At 39.9% G+C, this 18,388-nt stretch overlaps 1 protein-coding gene across 2 annotated transcripts in view; it reads left to right on the top strand.

Moving 5' to 3' along the window:
* The window catches only part of exo1 (exonuclease 1), a 34,208-nt gene extending 17,127 nt beyond the window's left edge, over nucleotides 1–17,081 (top strand). For both annotated transcript variants that reach the window (XM_079689605.1, XM_079689604.1), the window contains exon 14: nucleotides 12,528–17,081. In XM_079689605.1, the coding sequence (XP_079545731.1) occupies nucleotides 12,528–12,623 (96 nt within the window). In that variant the 3' untranslated portion in view covers nucleotides 12,624–17,081. The remainder of the gene's footprint in view (nucleotides 1–12,527) is intronic.
* Nucleotides 17,082–18,388: the final 1,307 nt, after the last annotated feature.

The following is an 18,388-nucleotide window of genomic DNA, read 5'->3' as shown; positions in this document are numbered from 1 at the left end:
CCCTCTCCTCTTGACCACTCTCTGTGTGTGTGTGTGTGTGTGTGTGTGTGTGTGTGTGTGTGTGTGTGTGTGTGTGTGTGTGTGTGTGTGTGTGTGTGTGTGTGTGTGTGTGTGTGTGTGTGTGTGTGTGTGTGTGTGTGTGTGTGTGTGTGTGTGTGTGTGTGTGTGTGTGTGTGTGTGTGTGTGTGTGTGTGTGTGTGTGTGTGTGTGTGTGTGTGTGTGTGTGTGTGTGTGCAAACATTTCGGTTCGGTACGTACCTCGGTTTTTAGGGTCATGGTTCGGTACCTTTTCGGTACAGCAGAAAAAATGATCACAAAATATATATATATTTTAAAATTATTATTATTAAACTGTGAATAATGTATTCACTCAAATAAATACAAAATAAAATAAACATTAAGGGTCAGCATTTCGATGAACTGAAATAATCTGTATTTGAACTTTACTGTACTAGTACTCACAAAACATAAACTATTAGTTTTGGGTTTTTAATTATTATTAAACTGTGAATATTCACAAAAATAAATACAAAATAAAATAAGCATTAAGGTGCACTATTTCGATGAACTGAAATAATCTGTATTTGAACTGTACTGTACTACTACCTAAGCAGCCAGTTTGACATTATGACTTGCTTGTCATTGTATTTTCATGTTTTTTTAAAGAAAAATTCACTTGTCCACATTGCTTTCCGAAAGGGCAGATCTGCTGGCACTAATAATGTCTCCTGCTGTGGAGAACACCCTCTTGCTAGGGACAGAGGTGGCAGATACAGCCAGGTAGCGCTTATCTAACATGGCAACATAAGGATATTTGGCGTTTGTAATAGCTTTGGCTCGGTCTAAACTTTTTGCGAGTGGTGGAGGCTTAGTGGAATAGTGGTGGTCTAATGGATAGTGGGCTGAAGATTGGAAGGTTGTGAGTTCAAATCCCGCCAGGAACATCACCACTAGTGTGCCCTTGAGTAAGGCACTTAGTCCTTAGTTACTCAAGGGAGAATGTCCCTGTAATCGGTAATTGTAAGTCGCTTTGGATAAAAGCATCAGCTAAATGAAATGTAATGCTTAAATGCTAGTGGGAGTTGGGTTTGCACTTCAGTCTTTTTTCTTTTGGTACCGTTGATATTCACGTTCGGGTGATGCCTTTTCAAATGAGTGTGCACTGTGAAAGTTTGATGTATTGCCAGCCGCGTAACCATTTTTAGTTGAACAATGCCGACAAACAGCTTTGGTTCGGTCCACCTGTCTTTGTCCGTCATCCGTGTATGTAACTGCGAAACCAAAATGTTCCCAAACCAGAGACTTCAATGATGCTGGAGGATTTTCGAGCTCAACTTTATCTGCGTTCGCCATTTTGACAGTTCCTCACATTACTGACTACATTTGAACGCATCCCTCTGACCAGCTCTCATAGTATGCCTCTCGACCAATGAAATGACTTGCTTGCTCTATGACGTGTTGAACCCAATGTGAGCAAATTACTCTGAATGCTGCGACGCAGCACCTGAGATTACTTCCAAAAAGTTGTTCACGTTCTCAATTTTTTACGTTTAACGTTATATTAGTTCGGTACACTTCGGTACACACGTGTACCGAACTGAAGGGCCAATGCTGGCACGCGTGCCAGGGGTTGCCGACCCCTGGTCTAAAGTGTACTCCTCTCTGTTCTGAAGAAAGATCCGGAACAATTTAACATGGGAATAAATTGGGAGCTAGCTGGACTTTTTCTCTCTTCATGCCCTCAAGAGGCATTTTGTTTAATATTCTTTCTTATTGTTTTTTAAATTTTCCAACCTAGGAGAGGTTTTCCTACGTTTTTCATGAAAAAATATGTCTGAGGAGTGTAGGGTTTGGGAATTATGGCAAGTTTAAAACATTTTTGGGGGAGAATTTTAAGCACTGCTCCACTCTGTTTTGAGATCAGAGCACTCTAGACTTAACAAGCTGCTCCCATCCGGTTTTAATGTTAAAATCTGAAAAAGGCCTCTCTACCAAGCTCCAAACTAAGTTCAATATCTCAAAAAGTGTAAAAGATATCAAATTCAATCAATTTTGAATAGCTGAAGGTCTTGTGATCATTTGAAGGTTGGAATGAAGTGTCTCGCTGAAAGTATGTGGAAGGAGTAGCATTTGGCGCAAGGTGTAGGAAAACAGGATTTGAAGGCATCTCCCATTGACTTCAATGTTAAAAAAAGAGTTTAAAGGTCACATGTCATGGCCATTTCCACTGATCATAATTCCATTGTTGAGGTATACTAAAATAGAAAAATACTGTGCAATTTTCCAAACTCACATTGGTTTCGCAAACAGCATCTCTGTAAAGTATGTGTATTCAGCAGTATTCACTTTCTCCACTAAACGGCTCGCTGCAGCCCCCCCCCCCCCTCTGTGATTTCCTTGTTCAGCGATACACAGCCAAACTCAACCTGAACACACTCAAAGTCACAGCCGAAATAAAAACAATAAGTGTGGCTTGATATTGAGTAAGAAAAAGGTTTATAGGTTGATAAACGCCGTGAGAATTGGTCTGCTGAGAGAATTTTGCGCAATCCCAACTGTCTGTTATCAGCCTGCAGCAGGGAGCAAAAATCAGCAGGGCTGCCTGCACTTAGTGTGTGTGTGTGGATTGGTCAATTTGGACCAATCAGCGGGGGCTTAACGTAACGGCTCCGCGGACGTAACGTAACGGCTCCACGGATTGGCCCATTTAGTTCCGGGTACGTGCTTTCGTAAGCACGTACCCGGAAGAATCAAATGGATGATGACTTCATGATGAAGTTTCACCAACGAGGCGTTTTGGGGAGGTATTTTCTGTGTTAGAGTTTTACTCGCTACAGGGTGTACTTTGAGGGTTTTGACTCTGCACACTGTTTAAATGCAGAAAAACCTTCATAACACACAAGGGGACGGGTAATAACCGGAAAAGCATGACATGTGACCTTTAAAAAATTAAATATTTCAAAAAGTATGAAATATTTTTGAAAAACTTGAAAGTTTCTGATCAATTGCTGAAAAGGCTGAATAGTTTAATAATTGAATGGTTTCTGTAGCTGAAAATAAGCTGAAGTTATGGAGAGCTAAAGTATTGGCTGATTTGAAGGCTCTTCCCATTGACTTCAATGTTAAAAATAGAGTTTAAAAAGCTGAATATTTCAAAAAGTATGAAATGTTTTGAAAAAGTTTAAAGTTTCTCATCAATTGCTGAAAAGGGGAAGAATAAAGATTTGAAGAACAATAGTGGAATGCTGTAAACAAAAAAACAATTACAATTAGTTAAAAGCTTTAATAAAAAGGTGAGTTTTAAGAAGTGATTTAAAAGATGTCACTGATTCTGCCAGCCTCTGATTCTCGGGCAGGGAGTTCCAGAGCTGTGGAGCTCTGAAGGAGAGCATTCCGTCACCTTTTATTTTTAGCCTGGTTTTGGGAATAGCCAGCAGGATGTGAGACTGCGCACATGGCTCGTAAGTGCACAACAATTCAGGGAGGTAATCAGGAACCAAACTGTTAAGAGCTTTAAAAGTAATCTGTTAAATCTTATTACTGGGATCCCTCAGGGCTCTCTTCTTGGTCCCCTTCTTTTTTCTCTTTAGACAAGCCACTAATAAGGATACATGTTATTTTATTCAAATGTATATTTGAACCTTACAAAAAACTGATATTTGAATATGGAAATTCATAATCTTACAGAACAGACAGGTAGCCAATGAAGAGAGAGATTAAAACAGGGGTGATGTGGTCTAGACTTCTGATTTGTAGAGATAAAAGCGTGGTTGACTGTCTCCAAATCAGACCGAGAGATAACGACTTGATAAAAACACGATTGAATAACTTTTGTGATTTGCAGATTAAAAGACCAAGGTTTCTGGCTACAGGTTTTATGTTTGAGGGCAGGGAGCCCAGATGTATTTACGGAGAAGGGGTAGGTTTAGGATGGCCAAGAATGAGTACTTCTGATTTATTGTCATTTAACTGAAGAAATCTTATGGGCCATCTAGCACTTTATTTCACCCAAACAAGATAATAGCTTGTTCACATTGCTTTTATCACTGCAGTTTCATGGGAAATATATTTGTGTATCATCCGCATAGCAGTGATATAGAATATTGTGCTTTTGTATGATATAATAATGGTCCAACAATAGAACCCTGGGGAAAGCTGCAGTGGAGGCGGCATCCCCAATTGAAACAAAATGTTCGATCTGATAGATAGGATTTTAGCCATTTGGGAGCAGTGTCCCTGATGACTACCCATTTTTCAATAGGATAACACGATCAACTGTATCGAATGCTGAGCTAAGATCTAAAAGGATTCAAATGGGGCAGAATCTGCTGCAATTAAAAAGTAATTTGTGACTTTGATAAGTGCGGTTTCTGAGGCGTTTTTTATTGTTTTAATGTTAAAGACACGGGCAGAGGTAGATGTTCGCACTGCAGGAGACAGATGTGTGAGGAGGCAGTTAAAAGTAATGGCTTTATGGTCAGATACACTTAGACTTGCCTCACACAGATCCACATTTTCAACATTAAAACCAGAAGAAAGTACTAGGTCCAGAGTGTGGCCTTTTACATGAGTGGGTCCACTGATTTCCTGGGGCATATTCAAAGATTGAATTAAATCCGAAATAAAAGAAGGTTACATGAGTTTTACTATTTCTCCACACTGGCTCTTAAATAAGCCTTGAATCTCAGGTAGCATACATTCATATTTCACTATATTCTTTATCAGTGTGATGTTTACTTGCGTATAAAATGCTTTGTAATTCCTTCAAACCCTAATGCCACCACTTTAGAATGAGTTTTGATGTTTTGTTCTAAGTTCCTTCATTTGTCCCACAGAGAGGACATGTATTAGTCATTGTTACATAGACCCTCCAGAAAAACGCGATGCTGCGATCGCAGAAAATACCGCATAATCAGCAAAATGGCGCAGATTTTTAAAAGGCCGCATATTTATCAAAAGGCTGCATAATCCCCCCATTTTTCCACACAAAGTTGAGAGGAAAAAAAGTGAACTTGACGTGAAGTAGTGATGATGACGTGACGTCATCAGCTCGCGCATCACAGAAGGTAAACAACATCGTTGAGTGAACGTGTGGAACTCACACGAGAGAGAAAACACCAAGATGAAAAAATCTGTTCCATCTCATTTACCGACGAACATTTCTGCTAAAGACCGGGCAAAGCAGCACTCCGATGTCTTTCACGAAAGTGGGGGGAAACTATTCTGCACCCCGTGCAACTGTGTGTTGGAGCATAAGAGAAAGTTGATGGTGACGACCCACTTTGATTCATTCAAACATTCGAAAATGCTTTCTGCTGCTGCGGACAAGAAAGCCAAACAACTCACGTTCACCGAGGCATCAACCTCCAAAACCCTTTCGAGGGCTACAAGAAACGGTGTGTGTGTGTGTGTGTGTGTGTGTGTGTGTGTGTGTGTGTGTGTGTGTGTGTGTGTGTGTGTGTGTGTGTGTGTGTGTGTGTGTGTGTGTGTGTGTGTGTGTGTGTGTGTGTGTGTGTGTGTGTGTGTGTGTGTGTGTGTGTGTGTGTGTGTGTGTGTGTGTGTGTGTGTGTGTGTGTGTGTGTGTGTGTGTGTGTGTGTGTGTGTGTGTGTGTGTGAACATTTCTGTACTAGTACTCACAAAACATAAACTATTAGTTTGGGGGTTTTTAATTATTATCAAACTGTGAATATTCACTCAAATAAATACAAAATAAAATAAACATTAAGGTGCAGCATTTCGATGAACTGAAATAATCTGTATTTGAACTGTACTGTACTACTACCTAAGCAGCCAGTTTGACATTATGAATTGCTTGTCATTGTATAAACATTGAATGTGTTTAATTGATTAGGAAAGGGGTTTAACGTTAGTGGCAGGTTGTGTGTGAGAGAGAATAAATAAGACAGCCCAATATTTAAAAAGAAATCTATTCTTTTTCGCAACTTTCCGCATATTTCGCAACTTGCCGTAATTTCACCGTATAAAATCACATAAAAAACATGCATGTTTAATTGCATAATCAAGGATTTTAGCCCGCATAATCAAGGATTTTTGCCCGCGTTTTTCTGGAGGGTCTAGTTACAGCACAGGGACAGTACAGTTGAGACAAAAACAACAAAACAGTCATACATGAGGGGCAAGCACATGTTTACAAATTAAAATAAAAAAAAGTACACATTCAAGGTAGGAAAATATGAATAGCAGCACACTGCACTATGGATTAGACCAGGGGTTCCCAAACTTTTTCAGCATGAGACCCAAAACAGAAATGTTGTGGTCCTATGGGACCCAAGCTCAAAAAATGTCATGATTTTCCATAATATGTACATTTATAAACAAAGAATGCAACACACCATGAATTTAGAATGTGAATGAAAATATTTATTTAATTATAAAAGTGCATCGCAACAACCTTCCCTTTGAGCTTGCCCAGAAAAAATAAGGATTAAAGCAGAAAGACGAAACATGGGAAGTGCAGTCAAGTATATACAGTACAAATCACATTTAAATTATACAATTATCAAAAGTGCAATATTAAGTTTGTCGCTAGCTCAAAAACTATGTACACACAATTTTAAACTATTTTAAATGAACAAAGAACAAACATGTTGTAAACAGAAAGGGACAAAACACTAACTGAAGTGCAGTCAAGTGTATTCAGTTAATCACAGGTGAAACCAAATTTAAATGATCAGAAGTGCAACATTAAGTTTGTCACTAGATCGAAAACTATGTACATACATTTTTTAAACACTTTTAAATGAAAGGGCTGTTTTAAAAAACACTGAGAGACAAAGGAACTCCAACACTTGGCAACTGATTAACTTTTTTTTTGTGGAGGCTGACTTGATATGATGCCCTCATTGCCCCTCTGTTCCCTTTGAATGCCTGAAAATAACAGAGAAGATATTATCATTAACATTGCTGGGTTATTGGGTGATTTTTAATACCAGCCGGCGTACGCTGTATACCCAATGTGGACCTGGCAACCGCATTTATAGCGCATTACATTACATGTTACTTGTTAGATGCTTTTATCTAAAGCGACTACATACTGAATACTGTGGGGAAACCCCACGGAGGGATTTTGACACAGTTGTTGCACAAAAGACCCAAGCGCGCACAGAAGAAATCTGAGAGCAGACATTTCACGAGCGCACAGAAACAGCCTGAGTGCAAGGAGAAGGTTTTAAACTGGAACACAGGAAACCTGTAAGCGCAGCAATATATCTGAGTGCAAGCGTACAGTTTGAGCAGAAGCCGAGCAAATCTAAGCGCAAGCAGGCACTATTTGAGTGTGAGGACAGGGTTTGAGGGAAATAAATACACATTCTGAACGTGAAATCAATAAAGTATGCTCTCAAATTTAAAGACCACGCTCTTGAATAAAGATAGGGAATAACCCCCATATGTATTCCTATGTACATCACACTGCAGCAGTCACGTCCGTGCGGCTGATACTTTCTCTCGCTTTCCTTCTCATACTGCCTGTCACTTTCCCTCTAATCTTCCTGTGATTATTGTTTTTGAAACACCTCTCTGTGCCGCTGCAGAATGTAGTGGACTCGCGAGTAGAGGACGCCGGAGAGCGCGCAGCTGGCGGTCCGCTCCGGGGCTCAGTCTGCATTTCATCCAACTTTGCATTAACGAAACTATTTCACAACAGACCCTGACAAACTCACAAAAACACAAAACAAATGATTAAAATGAGTGACTTACTTTTCCGCCGTCAAAACACTGCTTCTTGAAAGAATTCTTTGCAGATGAAAAAATCCTTCGATTTGTCCCGATGCAGAGGATGTTTTGTTTGGAGATGCAGGTCCAGTTTATTCATTTTCAAGCTTTCGTTACTCAGCACCTCTCCACATAAAACACACTGAGGCCGCTCCTCTCCATTTCAACAGCTTTTGTGAAGCCAACGTTTAAAAACTCCTCTTTGTATCGTCTTTTTGCCATCATGTACGATCGGGATTAATCAACAGACAATAAACAGACAGCGCGAAAACTTTCGCGGGGGAAACTTCAGAGCTGATACAAATACAATCTTTTATTTTTAGTTTATTTGTATTGAGAAAATTAAATCATTCAATATACCATGCTATATTGCATAATTCCATTTTAAAAATAAAAAATAAAATACAAAAATTATAAAAAAATTGTATTTGCAACGCAGCCATCAGCTCTGACGCTGTGTGTGTTTAGCAATGCATTTAACTGGCAACCCAATCAAAACGGGTCCGCGACCCATCCCTGAGTTTGGGAAAGGCTGGATTAGACAATTGATTAGGATGTTGTTTTACTTTATTTTGAACCAAATCTAAAGTGATTTCCACATATCCATCATTATTCAACAGTGTCAAAGGTAATGTCATTCTTGAGTATGTCACTTAAATCTGCATCATCAGGTTTAAAGTTTAAGAGCTGCAGATTGTGCAGTTGTGAAACATCCAAATGAACAGTTTCTTCAAGGGATAAATATATTTCTCATGAATGTACACAGTGATTAGTACATTGCTGATGGAATGCCACTGATACACCCCAATGTGATAAGAACACATTTAGCTTGCCAGGTTGTGAGAAAACCCCCTGCCAGCGCGACGCTTGCTTTCCTTTAATCAGCTCTTTAGTCCAATAGAGTGTGGGTGTGTTTTACAACACATTAGAAGGTTTTTTCACCCTGAAGCATAAACTCAATTCACATTGTTAAAAACATTGTCTCTGAAGGAGAGAGGAAGGTGTTAGGTTAGGCTGGACCCACTCCAACTTAGATATATCAAGAAATGTAACCAAGCTGACAATTGTAACGTCGTGACTGTGATTCAGTAACTCTTTTCAGTAGGGATGGGAACGATTAACCTCTTAAGCCCGAGGGTCCCCCCAGTGGATCCCCCCCCACCGTTTTTTTTATCAGATATGCCTCAGGGCTTCTTAACATTTATGAAACTATTAATGTTCCATACCCTTTTAACGATAAGAAACTAATCTAACTAACAATATGAACAATTTTTAGCTAAAAGAAACACAAGAGTAATACCAAGCCTTTGAATTAGCATGGAGCGAAAAAATGCTAACTAATGCTAACAGACTTTTGCACAGCACTCACGGTAGCAATGCCCTTATTACTTATCGTCACTGCACAAACAAGATATCCGATTAAAGCTGAGACTCCACAGATTCCACACATGTAATGTCATCACTGTACGACCCCGAATTGCGGAGCTATCAGCCAGAAAAGAGACAGTAAACAACATCCGGTTTCAAAAATATTACAATAATTACGTCTTACCTTTTTTGATTTGTGATCAAAAGTTGTGTTCACCGGAATAAAAACGCCGCTCAAGGTTAATCCAATGTCTTTGTGTCACGTTGACATTTTTACTGATAATCCACCATCATATTTATGGCACTATACTGGGTATAAAGTTTTGCCATCCAGGCTTGTACTTTCAGATGTGCTTAGTTTGCTTCTCTATTACGTCCGCAATGGTAATGTTTACGTGGATTTGGGAACTGCCCATCGATTCTATTGGATGTAATGGTTAAGGAAAAGGTGTAATTCGACAAATAGGTTCCAGGGATATGGTCCTGCGTAAAGTATGAAGAATGCCAGCCAGCGTAAGCACTTTACGAAGCAGACTTTACTTATGTTTTACTAAGTAAGGAAGCAGGAATTGCAGGACCCAGAGCGCACGGAGCACAGAGTGGACAGCAGATAACGGAATTGCAGTTTTATTGCTTATAGATTATCAGAACATTTCAAAGGGGACACAGCCACATTGGATATTAACCTATTAATTAACTACATCATCGTTGTTATCGTTTTAATGCCATTGAAGACCAGTTTAGACCAGACAAAGACAAAGGTAAGCCATGTTAGCATTGTTTAGCTACCTAGCGCCACTTGTTTTGATGTACGTTTTTGTTGATAACGTCGCGAGTTTGTATCTTTCAGTGTTGAGGTGGGCACCGTTCGATTCTGTGTCTTTACGATCATAAACGATGTGTTGGATGTGCAGCTAGGATAAGTAATAACGGTGCTAGGAGTGATTTTCGGTGCAGTAATAGGTTAGCATTTTTCGCTCGGGGCTAATCCAGAGGCTCAATGTTAGCATTGTGGGGCCTAAGAGGATAACCGAGTATGTTTTTTTAATTTTTTCAGAACAGTTGTATTTGGATGGAATGAATACCAATAGTGATAATTCCAAGTAATAAAATCATTTTTACAGTGAAAAAGGTCAAATGGAATTGATGGTTCCCAAATTACCCAGAGGTGAGTCCGCCAGGACTTTATTTTTCTAAACCTCTCTAAAAAGGTCAAATTTCACTTGTTTTGCATCAATATTGATACAGGGTACTTATTATATGTTATATAGACCCTCCAGAAAAACGCGATTCTGCGATCGCAGAATTTACCGCATAATCAGCAAAATGGCGCAGATTTTTAAAAGGCCGCATATTTATCAAAAGGCCGCATAATCCCCGCATTTTTCCACACAAAGTTGAGGGGGAAAAAAGTTGTCTTGACGTGACGTCATCAGCTCGCGCATCACAGAATGTAAACAACACTGTATAGAGTGAACGTGTGGAGCTCACACGATAGAGAAAACACCAAGATGAAAAAATCTAATCCATCTAATTTACCAACGAACATTTCTACTAAAGGCCGGGCAAAAAGTGGGGGGAAACTATTCTGCACCCTGTGCAACTGTGTGTTGGAGCATAAGAGAAAATCGACGGTGACGACCCACTTTGATTAATTCAAACATTCGAAAATGCTTTCTGCTGCTGCGGACAAGAAAGCCAAACAACTCACATTCACCGAGGCATCAACCTCCAAAACCCTTTCGAGGGCTACAAGAAACGAAGTGAGTAGCTTACAAGATTGAAGCTGGTCAGATAACGAACGTGTAAATGAAAACGGAATGAGTCGGAGAAGTGTGTGTGTGTGTGTGGGGGGGGGGGGGCGTGAGTGTGTGTGAGATTAAAAAAGCCCAATTGCTGTTGTTTAATTGAATAGTAAAGGGGTTTAACGTTAGTGGCAGGTTGTGTGTGATAGAGAATAAATAAGACAGCCGAATATTTTAATTTTTAAAAATTATTTTCCCCCGCATATTTAGCATATTTCGCAACTTCCCGCAATTTCACCGCATAAAATCACATACAAACCCCGCATTTTTAATCTCATAATCAAGGATTTTAGCCCGCATAATCAAGGAATTTAGCCCGCATAATCAAGGATTTTTGCCCGCGTTTTTCTGGAGGGTCTAGTTATAGTTTGGATTCCTAAAGCTTTTAGTCTATTAACTAACCCATCATTCAAGGGTGGTTTTCACTATAAGTAATGTTTTCTTTTTAGGCGGACATTAGAATTGACATGTTTTTACTATGTTCCATCTGAATTTACTTTAAAATAAAAACATCTATATGGATTCTGACACTTCTTCATCCAACTCACAGATGTAACCTTGCTTTGAGAGAAAAGATTATTAATTTACCCCTTTTAGAAGTAAAGATATAGTCTTCGCTGTGTTAGTGGCATTTTGGAGCCTGAAACCTGAAAGACAGGCTCAGGGCTTAAGAGGTTAATCGAATATTCAAAATTATTCAGGTATTCGAATATGAGAATATGAGTTATGAATATTTTTATTCTAATTTTTTCTTTTTTTTTTCTTTTTGTGGTAGGTGCCTAAGTTGATTACATATTATCAAATGGAATAATTCAATGTATACGCCAGTGCCATAGCTAAGTGTGTCAGGTCTAAAGGTGTGTTTTGCTCTGCTCACCGGTCCCTCACATCGGGCAGAGCTGCAGGTGCTGATCTCTCTCGCGTCCGGTTATACTTCACTCGCGTTTATATCCAAATCCATCAGATCTAGCTAGTTCTAGCTAATGATATGGCTGCTGCCCCTCCCTACACACAGATCACGCAGACTCAAACCTCATCTTACGCCCAAATTCCAGCTGAGAGGGTCTTCTCCACAGCTGGCCTGATTGTGAATCGCCTCCGCACCCGCCTCTCCCCTGAGTAGACATGATCATATTCTTAAAGAAAAATGAGTATTGAATAGCTGCATTCTGTGCATAGGCCCTGTTATAGGTTGTTGATCTCTGTTGTAATCGGGTTACGTTACCCTAACCCGTTATGTTGTTCGTGTATGATCCCTCTTTCATTTAAAAACCAAGTTATGTTTTAAGCATGAAAGCTGTAGGCCTATAGTCAACTGTTCAAACTGTGATCACCAGTTCAATCAATTTGACAAATTTCTATACTTATACTTTATGTATATATTTGAAAATGTATTCATTTATCTTTCAAAATTAAATTATTTTTAATTTGTTTTGGAAAAAATGTTCCCCATATATATATTTTTTTTTATAGGATATGTACATTTCGGTTAATCGGTTAACCGTTATTTTGGGGGTCGAATATTCGAATATACATTTGCTTTCAAATTCCCATCCCTAATTATCAGTGACATGGCTCATAATGCAACAACTCTGAAACCCCCCTGTTGTGTTTTCCAGAGATACCCAGAAGATGACTGCCGGTCAGAAAGGAGAACCCATGTCTCCTGTCAAACTCAACCTCAGCTGGACATGAACTCTACCCCCAGCTTCTAAAGGAAGCTTTGAGTGTTTTATTAAGAGCAGTGTGTGGAAGAGAATCTTTTTATCATCATACCGTGTATGTTAATGATTTTTCATCAACCTATGTTTTTGAATGTATAGTTTTAAATAAAGCAACTGTAATCTGATGCAATTGTATATTGTGCATCTTCTTGCTGTTATCTGATCCTGCTTCAACACAAGAGTCAAAGAATGTCACCTGGTAAAAATGTGCAATGCATACTTTAGTGTTTACTGAAAATGCCCTACCCACATGCGAGCTAAAGAATGTGGCGATCAATCAATGTTTATTTATATAGCCCAATATCACAAATGTTACATTTGTCTCAGTGGACTTCACAGTTTGTACAGAATATCAGTATGACAATACGACACCCTCTGTCCTTAGACCCTCACATCGTACAAGGAAAAACTTCCAGAGAAAACCCACAGTTTAAAGGGGAACATGGGAGAACCCTCAGGGAGAGCAACAGAGGAGGGATCCCTCTCCCAGGACGGACAGACGTGCAATAGATGCCGTGTGTAAATTGAAGAGATAATACATTTTGCAGCGTAGGTAGACCAAATGTTTGGGAATGCAAAGTGTCTATAATAAGAAGATGAACCCAGGAGGATATCAACAATCCTGTGGGAGCCATCAGGGAAGTAGTATGATGATCGGGAATTTACCACGGATGGGCTGCCATCCACTCGTCCTGCTTCTGCTGCTGTGGAGGCCCGCTTTCACCTATCGTGTGCTGAGGTGCGGAGGAGCTCTCACGGCTGAAGGCCCGCCATCCACCCGTCTTGGTTCCGCTGTTGGAGGCCTGCTCCCACCTGTCGCTGCTGTACGGGGGAGGATCTGCCACGGCTGTTCCTGCTTCTGCTGGTGCGGAGGCCTGATCTGGGGATACCGCGGAGAAACCGGAGCGCTGCCACACTGCTGCCTCGCCTGTTCATTGCTGCTGTCCTGACTTGGATTTTGCCCCAGGAACATCGCGGATACTGTGTGCTGGACCGGGAAAATGGCCCATATCGTGATTCTGCTGTACCTATTGACTGTGTTGGACAATGAGAAGATCGCTAGTCATCCTGAGAAGTCTACTGGATTCAGGTCTGTTCTACCGCCCGCAGTGGACATCCCCTGTACGGTTTCGGATGTGTTACACAAACAAACAATTACTGGTTGCCTTGTCGCGGACATTCATTTTGACAAATGTTTGTCTTCTCACTTGCCTGCTATGATGGTTCTTCAGAACTGTTTTTTGAACTCTAATCTCACTTTCGTGGAGTTTGCTGGTGACTCTAAAACAGTTGACAATGTATGTGTGTTGGTAAAGAGAAAAAGGTGCATGGTGTTTTTATTATTGTTACTATCAGGGAATGTGCAACCAAACCCTGGTCCACCCAGTAGTAGCAGCTAGCTACTCCTGCTGATTTTATTTCTAGGTCTGGGTTGGGATTAATTCACTTAAATGTGCGCAGTCTGTTACCTAAATTAGATTTTGTCCGTATTTGGGCGAGCTCGACTGATGCTGATGTCATTGTCTTATCAGAAACGTGGCTAGATAAATCCATTTTGGCCTCTGACATTTACATAAATGGTTATAGTGTATATCGCACCGACGGTCCTAAAAAAGGTGGTGGCGTTGCCATTTATGTGAAAAATAAGTTTTGTGTAACCAAGATGGTTTCCAAATCTATTAGTAAACAACTAGAATTTTTAGCCATGAATATCGAAGTAACAAAGGGTCAACAGGTCATGGTGGTGGGCTGCTACAGACCCCCCTCAGCTGTCAAGGACTCTTTATCTTCATTGGCAAAACTTTTATCTCAACTTGCCTACAAGGAAATAGTGCTGCTTGGTGATTTTAATTGGGACTGGTTAACTTCTGTGTCAGAGGATTTAAAAAACCTGTGTACCTCTTTGAGTATTACTCAGATTATAGATAGTCCTACTCGCCCAAATATTAAGTCCCCAAATAAATCCTCCTTAATTGATCTCATTTTAACAAATGTTCCACATAAATACTCATCTGTGGGAGTATTTGCTAATGATGTGAGTGACCACTGTGTTGTAGCCACAATTAGGGACACTAAGGTCCAAAAGGTTAAACCTCGTATCATCCTAAAAAGAGACAAAAAACACTTTGTGGAGCAGGGTTTTGTACATGATCTGTTTGATTTTGATTGGGATAAAATCGATCTGTGTGCTGATATAGAAACTGCATGGTCTTATTTTTATCTTGGTTTTATGGAAATTATAGATAGACATGCACCTCTGCGTACATTTAGAGTGAAGGGCCGAGACAATCCTTGGTTTTCTGCTGAACTGTCCAGTCTCCTTCATGAGAGAAACAATGCCTGGGCAAAGGCTAGGAAATCAGGATTAGAGGTAGAATGGCTACGCTTTAGGCAGCTAAGAAATAGCTTCACATCGCAAATAAAAAGTGCTAAGTCAAAGTACTATTTGTCAGTTACCATAGAAAACCTAAATAATCCTAGGAAATTTTGGAAAGCCATAAAATCGATTTCCACTGGTGATATCCCAAATGAGCTACCTCCGTGCCTCACCACAGTATCTGGCATTATATCAGACAGGGCTACGATGCTAAATTGCTTTAATAACCATTTTGTGTCTTGTGGCTCTCTGTTTGATTCTGTCACTGACTGTGCTTCTGCTTCTGTGAACACTCCAATCCCTGACTCTGAACAATGTGGTCTGGAAAACCCTTTCAGTTTTACTCCTTTAACTGTTGGTGTTGTTCATGAAGCATTATCCAAGTTAGATCCTAGGAAACCGGCTGGCCCGGACAACGTAGAACCTTTCTTTTTAAAGATAGCTGCAGATTTTATTGCTCCATCTCTTACTTCTCTTTTTAACCTCTCCCTCAGCACAAATACAATTCCAAAAGTATGGAAGTGTTCTTATGTCTTGCCTTTACTGAAAGGAGGGGAGGCAACTATTTTAAATAACTATAGGCCAATCTCTAAATTATCAGTTCTGGCTAAAGTACTCGAACGACTAGTGAGTGAGCAAGTAAAGGAGTTTTTATGTATAAATGATATCCTGTCTAAACATCAGTCAGGCTTCAGAAAGAAATATAGCACCATCACTGCGACAATGAAAGTGGTGAATGACATTACTAGTATTTTAGATAATAAGCAGAGTTGTGCAGCTCTGTTTATTGACCTTTCCAAAGCGTTTGACACCGTTGATCATCGCATCTTAAAGCAGAGGCTACTCAGTATTGGCATATCCAGCCATGCAGTGGGGTGGTTTGTGAACTACCTCTCTGAAAGGTCCCAATGTGTTTATTTTGATGGGCTGTCTTCTGAGTGGTTAAACATTTCTAATGGTGTACCACAAGGTTCTGTTTTAGGTCCACTTTTATTCTCCATATATATCAACAGTTTAGGTGATAATGTGGATGAAGCTACTTTACATTTGTATGCGGATGATACCGTGATGTATTGTGCAGGTACCTCCATTAAGGAGGCGGTTGTTCAATTACAGGCTGTTTTTAACACTGTTCAGACTCAGCTCTCTGAACTAAAGCTTCTTTTAAATGTGGATAAAACCAAGGTAATGCTCTTTTCAAAAGCTAAAAAGACACCAGAGCCTGTTTTAGATATAGTAACTACGCAAGGGAAAAAACTTGAAGTGGTAACCTGTTACAAATACCTTGGTATCTGGCTTGATGACTGTCTCTCTTTTAAACTGCATGTCAATAACCTGCTAAAAAAAACTGAGGGTTAGGCTAGGTTTCTTTTACAGAAACAAGTCCTGTTTCTCACTTGAGGCCAGGAAAAGGCTAGTCACTGTGACCTTTTTACCTGTGCTGGACTATGGTGATCTGTTTTATATGAATGCACCGGCCAATTACCTGATCAAGTTAGATGCCGCCTATCACAGTGCACTGAGATTTGTGACAAACTGTAAAGCATTAACCCATCATTGTACCCTGTATGCAAGGGCAGGTTCGCTTTCACTAACTGTACGGCGGCTCAATCACTGGTATCTTTTTATTTACGAAGCAATGTTAGGGAAACTTCCATCCTACATCTGCTCCCTGATCTCACGGCGTATTGTAAATGGCTACTGCCTGAGATCGAATGCTGTGGTTGTACTAAATGTGCCAACTGCTAGGACTGTCTTAGGGAATACAGCTTTTAGATGCGCAGCTCCGCTAATTTGGAACAGTCTGCAAAAGGAATGGAAGTTGAGCAGTTTGGTTCCATTACATGTTTTTAAAGCAAGGTTAGATGCTATCCAATCGGAAACTGTTGGTATCTGTAAATGCTACTAGCTATACAAACTGTAGTCAATGTAAATATGCCATATGATGTCCTCTTTGTTTTTCTGTCATGTTTGTATTCATGTTGGAACCTACTTGCAGCAGGTCACCATTGAAAAAGAGGTCAATGATCTCAACGGGTTTTCACCTGAATAAATAAAGGTTTTGAATTGAATTGAATGAGTCAGGCAGGACCACAGTGACAGGTTCAGCCACGACTCGAAGTCCAGGACGATGAGACTGCTGACTTCCACAGCATGTGGAGTGTGTCTTCACCTGTTTGCTTTAGCACAGGCTTTGAAGTGTTGAGGTGAACAGAATGAGTTCTCTCAGATTGAGTGTGTGCTTTTACATGCTTTTTTATCCTTTTGATTTGCCAGAAATGCTCTCCTTTGTGTCGACCCCCACTTATCTATGAGTAGTTCAACCTGTTTACTCTTATGATGAGGTGATATAAGACAGTGCTTCTCATACTTGACTTTATGATCACTTAAGTTACGTTTTTTGACTGTAATTTGAATCCAAGGCAGGTTAAAATAAGTGCATGCAAATATGTGGTTCAATTAACGTCATCAAGCACTACATTTAGAGCAAATAGGAGATAGTGAAAGTGTCAATTTTGGTTGAATTGGGAACAGATTATTTTAAAGTCTGAACATAAGACTTGTTGTTTAAAGATCGAGACCTTCACCGACCACCATCTGACTGAGACGGTAGCATGTCGATGGCTGAAGCGGAGTGTAGTGAAGAGGCTGGGATGTTTGGATTTACCAATGTAGGATGGGTCCGAGACCCAATACCAGATTCAAATAGCCACTGGGGGGCATATTTTACAGTAGCTATCCCCTGGTAGCAAAAAAAAAAATGTAAAGTGATAAAAAAAAAGTGGTGACAAAAAAAGCAAGAACTGTAACTAATGGTACCTGTGAATGTATTACTTAACTGTGTTCAAGATATAATGATTTTCCTCCTGAATAGTGCCAATGTGTCCACTCGCACAAAAACCATGAAGCGGTAGCTGGCTTAAGGAACATCTCTGGAGAGCTGAAGTTCTTCTATTAGCTATTGGCTACTTTCTATGTAATTTCCAGTAAATATCAAGATATGTAAAGTGTTTCAAGTAGAAGTTTGCAGGAAGATTGCAAGTTCTACTCTCCCAAGGTTCTTCCTGCAGGTCTTGCACACAGCTGATCGGTATGTGATTTGTTTATTTAGCGTGAAGGGCATGCACACTTACTGTAAGGACAGGGTGTCCTTATGGCTGTTGTTGGAATAATTCTTTGTTCAGCTTGAACTTAAGTTCCCTTAATTTCAATTCATAAAAGGGACTTTGTATGACTCTCATAAGTCATGCAGAGCATTCAGTGAAGTGGAAATGGTGAGACTCTGTAAGGCAGACGGCTGTGGTAATACTAAATTGTTCTAATTGTTAACAATTGATTATTAATTTCCATATTCAAATATTTGTTTTTTGTAAGGTTC

The sequence above is a fragment of the Notothenia rossii genome (assembly GCF_949606895.1).
Source record: "Notothenia rossii genome assembly, chromosome: 6".
Classification (NCBI taxonomy): Eukaryota; Metazoa; Chordata; class Actinopteri; order Perciformes; family Nototheniidae; genus Notothenia; species Notothenia rossii.
Note: the sequence above shows the minus strand (reverse complement) of the source record. Positions and strands in the feature narration are given on the sequence as shown.